Consider the following 14,980-nt stretch of genomic DNA (forward strand, 5'->3'; position numbering starts at 1 on the left):
TTGTTCTTAATTTCCAAAACCCTTCAGCTCAGATTTAGCTTCCATTTTTTCAAGAGTGTCTATTTCTTCCATGTGTGGCCCAGATTCCTGCAGCGGGTCTGTTCTCCTACTGTATGTAACTCTTCCCAGGTTATTTCGGCAGCGCTCTGTTTTTCTGTGCTTTTGTTGAGGAATGCCTCTGAGACGCAGTCACCTTTGAGTAATTACCTGCTCATGTTTCATGTTGAAAGAGCGTCTCTGTTTTACAGTTATAAAGAGCAGAGCAAGCGCTGTCCTCAACTCTGGGATCAGCTCTTATCAGAGGACGGCTGTTTCAGAAACGGGGCATTTTGGATTTTTCCCTTCAAGTAGAAGTTAACCTCTTGCAAGTCGAGCACTGTATTGAAATTCATTTGTTCTTTGGCGTCCTTTTCTTCTCCACAATTTTCTTCAATTAGTTCAGCTCAAGCACTTAAATCACTAAGTGGAGGATTTTATATTATTTGATTTTTTCCATTGAAAATGTGTGTTTTTAGAATGCAGAAAAAAGTACTTGACTAACAAAAGAGCATGTGTAGATGTATCAAAGAATAATCTATTTATCATTCGTTCATTTGTCCCGACTGTCTGTTTTATTGCATTTTACTATCAATTCCTGCTTCTATTTATATTTTGCTTTACATCTTTTTAACTCATCATATCCAAAAGTTTATATTTATTAGGTTTTTTTTTTATGTTGTTTTTTATGATGATATTAAGTGTCTGCTCTATTTCTCTCCAGAAGTTAAGAACAATAAAACTGGTCTTTTAAAATTTGGGTGGGTTTTGTATATCTCTTAACCTCCTCACACAGGTGTGCATTAGTGTGGGTATCTATTATTATAGCACTCTTCAGTAGGCAAAAGTTGCAACAAACTAAGTGTACAGACTTCATACATTTAGAAAAAACACGTTTGCATGTAGAGTACACTGATGATAAAGTATGAACCATACTCACCCAAAAAATACTTTGGGCTTTATACTATAAAATCTAAAAACATTGTTATAATGCAGAAACAAAGGTGCTTGTCAAGTTTACAGACGATAGACAAGTATCTAGTACACAAGTAATTCCTTTAGAAAATACAAGTTTAGACTTTCATGCTTCAAATGTGCTCAATTTCTCGTATTTTTTTTTTTTTTTGCCCTGAAGATCTGCAGCTCTCTGGTGTGGAAATCTGAAGCATGTGTGAGGTGAAAAGTTTAGAGCAGGATGGATTTATGCAGCAATCATTAAAACACCATCTGATGGTGATGAGCGAAGGATTTGCTTGTTTTCAGAGAGGCTGGATTTGTCCCGAGCCACTGATCTGAGGTCTGTCGTGCTGTCGGTGTGTGGTGGGTTAATTGGGGACGAGCTGGCCCTGAATCGGTGCTTCAGGAGGGAGGGGGTGAGAGGGGTCAACATGAACAGGAAATCATCAGCGCTGTGGATAAATATGGCAGTGTGCCTCAGGCCTGGCTGGACGTATTAAAGAGTCACACACAAAGAGCTCTTGTGTCTAGACTGACCACTGCATGCGGCTTGACTTTCAGTGATGAACGAGTGACTCGCAGGTTAAAAGACTGTTGCTACAGGAGGGGTAGAGTAACCCCTGCTCAAACCACTCACCTTTCGCTCTTCCTGCTGTCGTGATCAGAGAAATCCACTGATGTGTGTATAGACCTTAGGAAGTGTTGTTTTAACTAAATTGAATGTACTTTGTTCATTTCTAAATGTTTGATTTTAAAGGTACACCACCTTTAAAATCAAAACATTTAGAAATGAAACAAGTTCAAGTTCAAGTTCTGCTCTTCTGCACCGTTAGACACCATGGAATTGCAAAAATAATGGCGTATTTATTTATTTAGCATTATTTAAATACTATTTTAGGATTCATTCATATTTTGAATTGGATTTTTTTTTTGTTTTTTCAGTTTTAGTTTTAATTTTTTTTTTATTTTTTGTTTTTTTTATATGAATTAATTAATTTATTATTTATGTACTATTTTATATTAATGAATATTTTAGCTTAAATCTTTTTAAAATTTAATCCATTTCATTTTTAATTTCATTACATCAACTTGAACTTATTTTATTTCAGTTAGTTCCAAAAGAAACATCTCTCTTTTTTATATTTTAATTTATTTTTTTAATTATAAAATCTTTCATTTAATATTATATTTTATTTTGGCTTTATTTCAATGACTTAAAACCATTTTTAATAGTTTATTTTTTAATAGTTAACTGATTTATATCATACTAGCATGCTGGCTACCATTTTTGCAATATTTTTATGTGGCAGGAATAATAAGTATATGATATTCCATTCGGTTAATGACTGTTTTCAAACAGGTAGTCTTGCCTCCAAACTTACACCATTGGTTTGACCAATGTCATTTTGGTCATGACACTCAAACAAACAGTTTTGCAAAGTAGTGCCCACCAGTGTTTTTGGAGAATCATTCCAGGAATCATTTATATTTCTCAATCCACATTGTAATGCAAAAGAGCAAATATGGTAGTATAATAATCCAATATTTTAATGTATTTAGCTTAATGTGGATAGACAACTATAAGTGAGTCATCTGAAGGACAATTCTACTTAAAAGTGTGAGAAAAACACAGTTTGCGCATCACAACAAAAACCAACATGGCAATACATTTGGAGGTGGAGCCTTCTGTTTGTTCCGATCAATGGCAGATAGGGGGAGTGTTTTTTAAAAGTTTGAAAGACATCATTGGCTAAATTTGCTATGTTATATTATTATCTATTATTGAGTAGACCTTAAAACTATATATTTAGTGTGAAGAACGTGAAGTAGACAGGTTTATTTTGTTACAATATCTGGATAATTGTACTTTATACTACGGGGCTGTTGAATGCTTGAATCTGATTGGCTGACCAACGTTCTGAGGTGTGAAATTATTTTCTGGAAAACGCACGGCGAATGTAGTTCCAGGCAGCTCTCTTGATCATATTACAGTTCCATATCACTTCGCATATCACAACTGTAATAACGGAAATTACAGGACTAACAAAAACAACATAACCAGACGATTTTCCGAAAGTAAATGCACATAACATTTCTCACTAGCGAGGTAATAACAGCGCTGTTTAGAGACGCTTGTTCTGGCAGAACTCTGTTGTGGGAGATGCACAGATGGTTTGCTACCATTCCACACCAAGCTTCTCTCTTTCATCTCTTTCTCTTTCTCTGTGTGTCTCTGTCCCTTCTCTCCACGCCCTTTCTACTAACTTCATTAATAACCTGCATTAGAATGCTATATCAACGGCTCCAAGCCTCCATTACTCAGGCCCCCCCCCTTTAAAATGAATGTTTTGGAACAAGCACAAGAGGCGTTGGATGAGATGCGGAAGAAATACTTCTACTCACAATAGCGATTTCGTCACAAAAAAACCAGACGAATCCCTTTTAAATATATCATCTGATCGATGTTCTTGAGGTCTGGTAACTGTCAGTATAAGCGGAATAATTGACTCCGGGCCATGAATTATTAGATGATAATGCACATCTGAGGTGACGGTTCGCATCATGGCCACATTACCACATCGGGGGGTATATTTTTTTAATAATTCCACGGCCCATCATCAATTTTCTTGTCTTCATTAATTATTGTGCAAAAGCCAATTAACATAGTAAATTGAAAGCCGAAATTTTGATTAAATTCAAAATATTTGTTAAAAAATTGAACTAGCATGTATATTTGAGGCAGAGAAGTCACAATGACCAATCGAATCAAGCATTCCAGATTTCAGGACTGATTGGATTCTGCATTCTAAACTAAGTGTTGTGCTGTTCTAAACTAAAAGACGGTCTCATTTTCCCCCGCCTTGAGGTCCCACTGAGCCAAATCGCCCTGAAAAACATGAAAAATCCAGACATATGCAAACCACTTATAGAAGAATGTCAAAAGCAGGACACGTACAATCCCTTCCAATGAGCAATTCCTATGCTCTGGTCTCACTTGCATTAACTTGTATACCATGGTTGATTTTTTCTATATTTGGTTATGTCCTGCTATAAAAAAGTTGCGAGTCGATCTGTGATGTCACGAAAAAGTACTTGACTAACAAAAACGAGCCCTGTGTAGAGTATCAAAGAATAATATAATTATCATTCGTTTTCATTTGTCCCGACTGTCTGTTTTATTGCATTTTACTATCAATTCCTGCTTCTATTTATATTTTGCTTTACATCTTTTTAACTCATCATATCCAAAAGTTTATATTTATTAGGTTTTAATTATCTGATGCTTTAACTGATACTATCCAGTGTCTGCTCTATTTCTCTCCAGAAGTTAAGAACAATAAAACTGGTCTTTTAAAATTTGGGTGGGTTTTGTATATCTCTGAACCTCCTCACACAGGTGTGGCATTAGTGTGGGTATCTATTATTATAGCACTCTCTCGTAGGCAAAAGGTGTGCAACAAACTAACAGTGTACAGACTTATACATTTAGAAAAACACGTTTGCATTGTTGAGTACACAACTGATGATAAAGTATGAACCATACTCACCCAAAAATATACTTTGGGCTTTATACTATAACAAATTCTAAAAAACATTGTGATAATGCAGAAATCAATAAGGTGGCTTGTCAAGTTTTACAGACGATAGACAAAGTATCTAGTACACAAGTAATTCCTTTAGAAAATACAAGTTTAGACTTTCATGCTTCAAAATGTGCTCAATTTCTCGTATTTTTTTTTTTTTGCCCTGAAGATCTGCAGCTCTCGGCGTGGTGTGGAAATCTGAAGCATGTGTGAGTGTGAAAAGTTTAGAGCAGGATGGATTTATGCAGCAATCATTAAAACACCATCTGATGGTGATGAGCGAAGGAGTGTTTGCTTGTTTTCAGAGAGGCTGGATTTGTCCCGAGCCACTGATCTGAGGTCTGTCGTGCTGTCTGGGTGTGTGGTGGGTTAATTGGGGACGAGCTGGCCCCCTGAATCGGTGCTTCAGGACGGATGGAGGGGGTGAGAGGGGTCAACATGAACAGGAAATCATCAGCGCTGTGGATAAATATGGCAGTGTGCCTCAGGCCTGGCTGGACGTATTAAAGAGTCACACACAAAGAGCTCTTGTGTCTAGACTGACCACTGCATGTGGCTTGACTTTCAGTGATGAACGAGTGACTCGCAGGTTAAAAGACTGTTGCTACAGGAGGGGTAGAGTAACCCCTGCTCAAACCACTCACCTTTCGCTCTTCCTGCTGTCGTGATCAGAGAAATCCACTGATGTGTGTATAGACCTTAGGAAGTGTTGTTTTAACTAAATTGAATGTACTTGTTTCATTTCTAAATGTTTGATTTTAAAGGTACACCACCTTTAAAATCAAACATTTAGAAATGAAACAAGTTCAAGTTCAAGTTCTGCTTTCTGCACCGTTAGACACCATGGAATTGCAAAAATAATGGCTGTATTTATTTATTTAGCATTATTTAAATACTATTTTAGGATTCATTCATATTTTGAATTGGCTTTTATTTTTATATTTTCAGTTTTCATTTTAATTTTAATTTAAGTTTTGGTTCTTTTGTTCTGTTTTTGCCATTTTTATTAGTTTTTTTTTTATTTAGTTTTCTATTTAGCTTAAATCTTTTTAAAATTTAATCCATTTCATTTTTAATTTCATTACATCAACTTGAACTTATTTTATTTCAGTTAGTTCCAAAAGAAACATTTCTCTTTTTTATGTTTTAATTTTTTATTTTTATTTTAATTTTTTTTTTTTTTTTTTTTTTTTTATTTTGGCTTTATTTTAATGACTTAAAACCATTTTTAATTTTTTATTTTTTAATAGTTAACTGATTTATATCATACTAGCATGCTGGCTACCATTTTTTGCTATATTTTTATGTGGCAGGAATAATAAGGTATATGATATTCCATTCGGTTAATGACTGTTTTCAAACAGGTAGTCTTGCCTCCAAACTTACACCATTGGTTTGACCAATGTCATTTTGGTCATGACACTCAAACAAACAGTTTTGACAAAGTAGTGCCACATTGTTTTTGGAGAATCATTCCAGGAATCATTTATATTTCTCAATCCACATTGTAATGCAAAAGAGAAATATGGTAGTATAATAATCCAATATTTTAATGTATTTTAGCTTAATGTGGATAGACAACTATAAGTGAGTCATCTGAAGGACAATTCTACTTAAAAGTGTGAGAAAAACACAGTTTGCGCATCACAACAAAAACCAACATGGCAATACATTTGGAGGTGGAGCCTTCTGTTTGTTCCGATCAATGGCAGATAGGGGGAGTGTTTTTTAAAAGTTTGAAAGACATCATTGGCTAAATTTGCAATGTTATATTATTATCTATTATTGAGTAGACCTTTAAATATATTTAGTGTGAAGAACGTGAAGTAGACAGGTTTATTTTGTTACAATATCTGGATAATTGTACTTTATACTACGGGGCTGTTGTTTGATTGTTTATTATTGTTTGACCAACGTTCTGAGGTGTGAAATTATTTTATGGAAAACGCACGGCGAATGTAGTTTCCAGGCAGCTCTCTTGATCATATTACAGTTCCATATCACTTCGCATATCACAACTGTAATAACGGAAATTACAGGACTAACAAAAACAACAACATAACAGACGATTTTCCGAAAGTAAATGCACATAACATTTCTCACTAGCGAGGTAATAACAGCGCTGTTTAGAGACGCTGTTGCAGAACTCTGTTGTGGGATGCACAGAGGTTGCCTAATTCACACAAGCTCTCTCTTTCTCTCTTTCTCTTTCTCTGTGTGTCTCTGTCTCTCTCACTCCCTTTCTAATAACTTCATTAATAACTGCATTAGAATGCTATCAACGGCCCAAGCCTCCATTACCAGCTTTAAATGTGTTGTTTTGGTACTAGCAAAAGAGGCATTGGATGAGATGCGGAAGAAATAATTCTACTCACAATAGCGATTTAAGTACAAAAACCAGACGAATCCCTTTAAATATATCATCTGATCGATGTCTTGAGGTATGGTAACTGTAGTATAAGCGGAATAATTGACTCCGGGCCATTGAATTATTAGAATGATAATGCACATCTGAGGTGACGGTTCGCATCATGGCCACATTACCACCTCGGGTGTGTATTATTTTTTTAATAATTCAACGGCCCATCATCAATTATTCCTTGCTTAATTAGATTATTGTGCAGCCAATTAAATTAGTAAATTGAAATGAAATTTTGATTTAAATTCAAAAATATTTGTTAAAAAAATTGAACTAGCATGTATATTTGAGCATAGAATGTCACAACTGACCAATCAGAATCAAGCATTCCAGATTTTCCAGGAACTGATTGGATTCTGCATTCTAAACTAGTTTTGTGTGTTCTAAACTAAAAAGACGGTCTCATTTTCCCACGCCTTGAGGCGTCTGAGCAACATCCTGCCCTGAAAAACATGAAAAATCCAGACATATGCAAACACTTATAGAAAGAATGTCAAAGCAGGACACGTACAATCCCTCCAATGAGCAATTCATCTGCTCTGTGTCTCACTTTGCATTAACTCTGTATACATGGTTTATTTTTCTATATTTGGTATGTCTGCTATAATAAACGTTGGCGAGTCGATCTGTGATGTCATGCTCTGAGATGGCGAGTCAACACCGCCCGAACCGTCAGACTTAAGACTTCATACGCCGCTTGGCCTTCGCAGGCCTGCACTGTAATGACCGTTAAGCCATTTTTATTACCGACTTTACAGCCTCCAGGTGTTTGCTCATGAACACGATTGCGAGTCTGGCTGGAATTGCCCTTAATAAGGCTGGCCTGTGACAGAAGCTCTTGACTCTGAGCTGACTGGCTGCTTCATTGACTGAACAAACTAACCTCTCAGGTTGAGGCTCCGCTTTCCTGATGGAAACACTCTTGGACCTGAGTGAGATTCGAGGGGCGAGAGAAGTGGTCGACCCGCTGAGCCGCTGAAGCGCTTCATTCAGTTGTCGCTATCAGTCCAGTTTTATATGAGTGTATCTCCTTCGATTTCTGCCCGGCACTCGGTCCTGCAAAAGTGTTGGTGGTAAATGTAAGAAGTGTGGTGAATAGAGGAACTTGCTATGAAATTCTGCATGTGGGAATTGCTTCAGGAATGAAAAACTCCCACCAAATAATTGTGAGAAGTGTCTCTATGGTATATTAGTAATTCATGATCGGCCTCAGTATTTCACACTCTCAACCTCTCTCTAAATTTATTTATTAAATTTATTTAATTTTTTTGTATTTTAATTTGAATTATTTTTGGATTATTATTATTATTATTATTATTTTATTTTATTTTATTTAGTCTGCATTTTATCTAGTCATTCATTCATTCATTCATTCAGAAGGGACAGATTAGAAATTAAAAATGCAGCTGTATGTTTTTTAAATTTAATATATTTGAATTTAATTTAATTAGAAAATGTTGAATTTTAGAAAGTATTTACGTTATATTAAGTTCACAGTGTATCACATTTTTTCAAATAGGTGTATAAATCTATAAACCTTTTAATATTATTTTTAAGTATTTTTAATACATTTAATTACTAATATATCTTTTTTATATATATTTATAATTTCTTATATTTCTTTAATAAATATCAATATCACATTGAATATCATTACAGGCAGCATGATGATTTTGTGTTGAACAATACTGATGATAAGCTTTTTGTTGTTGTTGAAATTTTGTTTTGTTTAATAAAAGATGCACTTGAGAAAAAAAAAAATGAACCACTAGACAACTTGTTCTATTTATTTTCTAGCAAATAAATATTTATATTCCTTTCACAACTAAGCACACTTTTTTGGGATGCTTCCCTAGGCCAGATGTCATATCACCAGCCAAATTTTGGGTTCTCCATTTCCACCACAGCCCTGCAATCCTGTCTGTTATTGCATATGTCAGAGTTCAAAGTGTGTTTTTCTTTTTCCATCACAACGTGCACAAACACATGCTTACACTCTTACTCACACAACCTCCCACCTAAACGATTGCACACATGGACCTTTGTTATAAAAGGCAGCCGTTGTATAAATAATAATGTTTAATGTAAAAACTTTTCTTTTTTTTTTTTAATATAAAAACTCTCTTTATGGAACCTTAATTGGAACAAATAAAATCCTGTTATTTGAAACCGTTCGACTGCTCTTTTGAATGCAGCTTTGTTTAATGTTGTTTGTATCTCTGCAGGTATTGGTGGAATGGAGGAATTCATTCTCAAATCGGCCACCATCTCAACATCTCCATCCTGCCCGCCCTTCACGCCACTCAACTTTGAAGCTACGCCCATCGTCAGAGTAGCAGTCGAGCCCAAACATCCAAGTACGTGTTTGGGCGCACACATAACACATTAAACACATCTTGAGTATCATTTTTCATTGTGCTGCAACAGATGAAGCATTGCAGTACACTGCTGGACACATAAAGCAAAAATAACTGATAAGCAGAAAGCAAAGAAGAGTGTATTGAATCATAACGATGACTCAGTCGTAAAAATGAACAAGCTGTTCAGAAGAGTTAGTTTTTCTCTGACCTGGAGCTAGTCGTGCTTCTGAATGTAATAGAAACTTTTAGGGCATATATTTTGTAAGCTTAGTATCTTTTTCCAAGTGTCTGTGATGATTCTGTTACAAAACGTTGTGAGCTGCCTTCTGCAAAGTGATAAACCTAACAATACAGAGCACATACTAATGTTGGATAAACCTTCTGATATTTGACCTCTATATCTATGTTTATATATATATAGTAAATAAATAAATAAAATAACTTTTCTATTTTAATATATTTTAGATTTAATAAATAAAAATACAGTAGAAATATTTAAAATAACACTTTTTTATTTGATATTTGAATGTATTTTTTTAAAATGCCATTTATTCCTGTGATGCAAAGCTGAATTTTCTGCATCATTACTCAAGGCTTCAGTGTCACATGATCCTTTAGAAATTATTTTCATATGCTGATTTGCTGCTCATAAAACATTTCTTATTATCAGTGTTATAAACAGTTTTATATATATATATTTGGTAATTATTTTTTTATTATTATTAGTTTTATATATATATATATATATATATATATATATAAAACACTTTTGATCAATTTAATGTGTCCTTGCTGAATAATTTTTTTTTGGCTTTTATCTAAAGCACATGCATGCAATTCAAGACTGTTTTTCACGTAATTATTATTATTGATTTATTTTTTCAATTGTATGCATTCCAAGAGATTAAAAACCATGATCCTTTTGTTGCAAGTGCCATGTTCTAGTTGTTGTTTTTGTTGTTGTTGTTGTTTTTTACAAATTTCGTACATTATGGAACTGACCACTCTTTGAAAGATATGTGCAATACTGCTGTACCTTACAATCTTCCCAAAATGAGATATCTTACAAGGCAACATTATTATGCTGTTCGTCTTTTGCAACAGCTTTTAAATTATTTAGCATACCTGTGATGCCTTAATATACTGCCTATGTAGGCAGCTCACTAAGTCTCACTGATACACAGCAATGACTTACCATAAAAACGATGCATGAGTGTACAGATTAAATCGTCACGTCTCATGAGTATCTAACCTGCAAATATCCCTCAAAAAGTGGTTTTAATGGCGACGTCTCCAGGTTCACTCATTGATTGTGATTCTCATTAGCAGTGTCAGAGATGGCATGGAAACCCTGTCCATCTCAAAGCATTACACTCACACATGTGGGATGCATTAGCCAAGAGCACTGATGTAATGAGGAAGATAAATGTTACACAGTTTAGCACGCAAAAGAAGTGTCTGATCTGGATTGCGCGATCACACACAAACCAAAGAGCTCATAGTGAGGGCCCTGAGCGCTGTTTCAGGGTTTAGTTTCATAACCGTAACTTCAGCTCGCCTTCGGGTCAGGAGAGGCAATTGCTGGTGAAAACACTCTTTATTAGAAGCACTCTCATAGTCCTAGTGTTAATGCTGTCACTACATTATGAGCAGAAACTTACTTTGATGTCAGGCAGCACTTACAGGAGAGAATGAGATGCTGTTTTAAAGGGTTCTATCTTACATTTTTTATCTTTTTTATCTCATGAGGTCTTATAATGTTAGATTGTTGCACCCCAAACAGTAGGAATTAATTTTTTATGAACATTTATGACACTTTGAACATTAAACGTATTTTTGTTTTGTGTTTTGTTTTGTTTTTTTTTTTGGGGGGGGGGGGTACTTTATTTTTTAAAACACTGTTTGTGAAAAGAATAGAATAACAGCGTTTTTTGCACTGACTGGGTTTACAGTCAAGTCGTTATGGTTTACGCTGCTCCGTCCTTCATCAATCTCTTAACAAAGCTGCATCAAATTGACAACTCCACAAAACAAAATATAGACTCAAATGCTCACACAAATGTGTGTGTGTGTGTGTGTGTGTAGGTGAGATGCCGAAGCTGGTGCGTGGGATGAGGTTACTGAACCAGGCCGACCCATGTGCCGAAGTGTTGATTCAGGAGACAGGAGAGCATGTTCTGGTCACTGCAGGGGAAGTGCATCTACAACGCTGCCTGGATGACTTGAGAGAGATAATAAAGTGGCCGTGTGTGTGTGTGTGTGTGTGTGTGTGTGTATATATATATATATATATATATATATATATATATATATATATATATATATATATATATATATATATATATATATATATATATATATATATATATATATATATATGTATATTTATTGGGAAATTAAAACAATAAATGCTATTTTGACACTGATACACTCAGTTCAAATGGCAACACTGAGCTTGAGTGAACACGATCATCCCTTCCTCTTTACTACTAGTTATAGCACAAAATAAACATAAATGAACATCTCATGTCTCATGTAATTAGTCAAATATGTGTTTTTCAACCATGGAAAGACATCAGTAAAACAGCTTTTAAACAATGTCACACAGCTTCCACAGCTTGTCTGTTCACTAAAGAAATGAAGTCTAGAAAAGAGCATTTCGTTAAATATGTGCATCAGCCTTGATATGCATTGTATTTTGATTTAACATGTTAGTAATGTCTTAACTATTTAATGTATGTTTAAATAAATTTGTCATGAAAACAAGTCATGACAGTTAATGGTTATATTTCAACAACAAATTGGAGTAGAAACATAATTTTGTAAGTAGATTTAAATTAATACAAAAACTGCTGTAATGGGGCTCCGCATACAGTTCACAGCATTAGCTGAGATAGTTTTTCTTATCCTTAAGAAATTGTAATCGAAATTATAAAGAAAAAGAAAAAAGTAAGCAATTTTATATATTTTATGTATTTATTTTTATTACCCATGCCTCCCTTTACATATAAATTTATATTTATACAATTTGGGATTAGTAAGTTATTTCAGAAGGATCATGTGACACTAAAGACAATGATGTTAAAAATTCAGCGTTGCATCACAGGAATACATTTTATTTTACAATATATTCACATAGAAATCAGATATTTTTAACTGTAATAATATTTTAAAAAAATTGTTCATGTAAATGCAGCCTTGGTGATCCTCAGTACTCAGTATTTTTTATCATTATAAATCAAATCATTATAATTTGATAAATCAATCAAATTAAATGTCATAAATCAGAATTCTCTACTCCTTTCCTTCCCCCATTCTCCATCACTTCTTACTTTTTCTCTTTCTCTCACTGTATCTCTCTAGTCATCTATCATTCTCTCTCTGCGGTGGTGGCAGATCAATATCTCTTGATGTCGGTCTGTGAGCTGCACTGTAGCAGAGCTTAGACCAATTCACACCTCTGGAGCTTCTTCTCAACACAAACTGGCTCGGCAAATTATTCATGACAGTTTTTTGCTTGGATTGTTTGGAGGTTTTTTGGCCGCTGTGACATTGTGAATGCGGCAGTGGGACATTTATGTGCTTTTGAGAAAAAAACAAGTATATTTTCTCTGGAATGCTTGATTCTAAATGGATAATCAGAACGTTATATCTAACAGGCTCAATATAGCAATACAATATAGACTGACTAGAGTCAAAAATAACAAAAGAATAGTTTATTACAGTATTAAATTACAAAACTTTCTGTGGGAGGTTTTATATTTTTATTTCAAGTGCTAATTAAGCGTCACTATCATATATGTTAAACTGAAAAGCCTAGAGCTGGTTTGTTTATGTTGGATTTGACATATACCCTCATAATTAAAATGCTGAAGATGTTGTCTTCCAGTTTTATAAGACACCAGGGTGCATTTGGCTTGCCCTTGAGTTTTACCTTGTATAAACAGCATATCTGCATAAATTAGCAGCACCACATGCTAAATATTGGTTGGAGTTGGAGCGTTAGCTGCTTAATCCATCACATCTGCCCTTGGATAACATTAGCTGGACATTTTCTTCAATATTTTCCAAAGATAACTTCTTTATCTAGGTCGGACTGTGGGTCTTAAGAAGAACATGTCAAAATCTGCTATGTGCTCCACCCATAACTGGTTCATCAGTTGATTCTTTGTAATTTCATGAAATTGCATTTGGTTATTTCTAGTATAGTTATCTAATATTCTAATTAGGCCAGTCTCATGATGAAATACATTTTACTTGAACATACACAATTTACTTCAAAATAAAAAAAAAACATCAAAAGATCAATGATCGAGTAATTTCTGAAATTTTGAAGTAAAAAGACTGAAATAGTATTTTCTTGTAAAAGGTACTCGGATAATCTTTTTTTTGCAATGTACGTAAACCTGATTTAAGACTATAAAGGTGTTTTTTCTATTCTAATGGCACTGTTTTCATGACAACAAATGCAAATTATCATTAACACAATACACTTATGTGAATCATCCTGAGTGAATTAAATTCAGCACATCTAATATTTCTATCAGTAACTTACAATTGTACTTTACACAAAAACTTTGCAAAAAAATCACATTCGTATTCAGTGTGTTTGTTTTGTTTTCCGCTTAAAAAAACAAACATCTAAAAGTCCTATAAACAAGATAAATTAATTTGAGAAGCAAAACACTGCATGCGATTGTGTTTTGAAATTAGTTGTATTTTGTTTTGTTTTGGTTTTTTTCACTCATTTTTACCCTTTTTATACTTAAAATAAGTGAAAATGTGCCAGCGACATTTGACAAAGTACACTTGTGTTAAAGATACATTCATACAAAACTAGTCTTGATAGCTTATTCAGTGTTGAAGGGTTGTTTTCAATTTACAATATCAGAAATCATTCAAACAAGTCCAGAAAAAGAAGTCATTTTTTCAGTGCAAATGTGCTTTGAATGAAAGTAAAATTCCATTCAGATAAAACATAAACATCTGCTTAATGTTCATCTAACATACAGGAAACATTTTAGTGAGATTACAAATCACAAAATACCCTACATTGTACATGATATGATGAAAATGCTGAAAGTGGACATACAGCAACATATTTGAGCCGTCAGGGTAAAGACCTAAATAAAATACTTAAAACTGCTGCATCCTTGCTCATTTGGATATCGACTGGCCCAAAAATTTCATGAATACATTACCAGTCATCATTCGAAGACAAAGAAATTCAGTGCTTTGTTTTGAGGCGCAATGCAACTTGTCACCTAAAATGCAAATGAAACAAGTTATTCTTTATGTAATTTGGGGAAGTTTGATAACTCCTGGCACTGTTTATGCAACTGGTTGCTGCATTTTAAATGTAAATTAGGTTGACTAGTAATTGGTAAGCTCTTCTATTATGCTTTACATGAGAATAAAATTGGCCAGGATGTTTGGAAAGACACCAGAATGGCTTTTGTTGTGATTTCTACACGCTGCTATGGTACAGTGTTGGCCGCGTGTCACAGTTTGTTACAGATTTCTTGTTCCAGAAACTGTCCTTCATCTCATTGATAGTACTACAAAATCAGTTTGAGTTAAGACCGGCGAGAGATAGTGGGGGACAAATCGAGTGAGAAAGTGTC

At 34.3% G+C, this 14,980-nt stretch overlaps 1 protein-coding gene across 4 annotated transcripts in view; it reads left to right on the forward strand.

Moving 5' to 3' along the window:
• Positions 1 to 14,980, forward strand: part of LOC109105314 (elongation factor-like GTPase 1) — a 118,368-nt gene that overhangs the window by 77,820 nt on the left and 25,568 nt on the right. For all 4 annotated transcript variants that reach the window (XM_042727276.1, XM_042727274.1, XM_042727277.1 and 1 more), the window contains exons 16-17: positions 9,222 to 9,353; positions 11,442 to 11,587. In XM_042727276.1, coding sequence (XP_042583210.1) covers positions 9,222 to 9,353; positions 11,442 to 11,587 — 278 coding nt within the window. The remainder of the gene's footprint in view (positions 1 to 9,221; positions 9,354 to 11,441; positions 11,588 to 14,980) is intronic.

Source organism: Cyprinus carpio, chromosome B7, assembly GCF_018340385.1.
Source record: "Cyprinus carpio isolate SPL01 chromosome B7, ASM1834038v1, whole genome shotgun sequence".
NCBI lineage: Eukaryota > Metazoa > Chordata > Actinopteri > Cypriniformes > Cyprinidae > Cyprinus > Cyprinus carpio.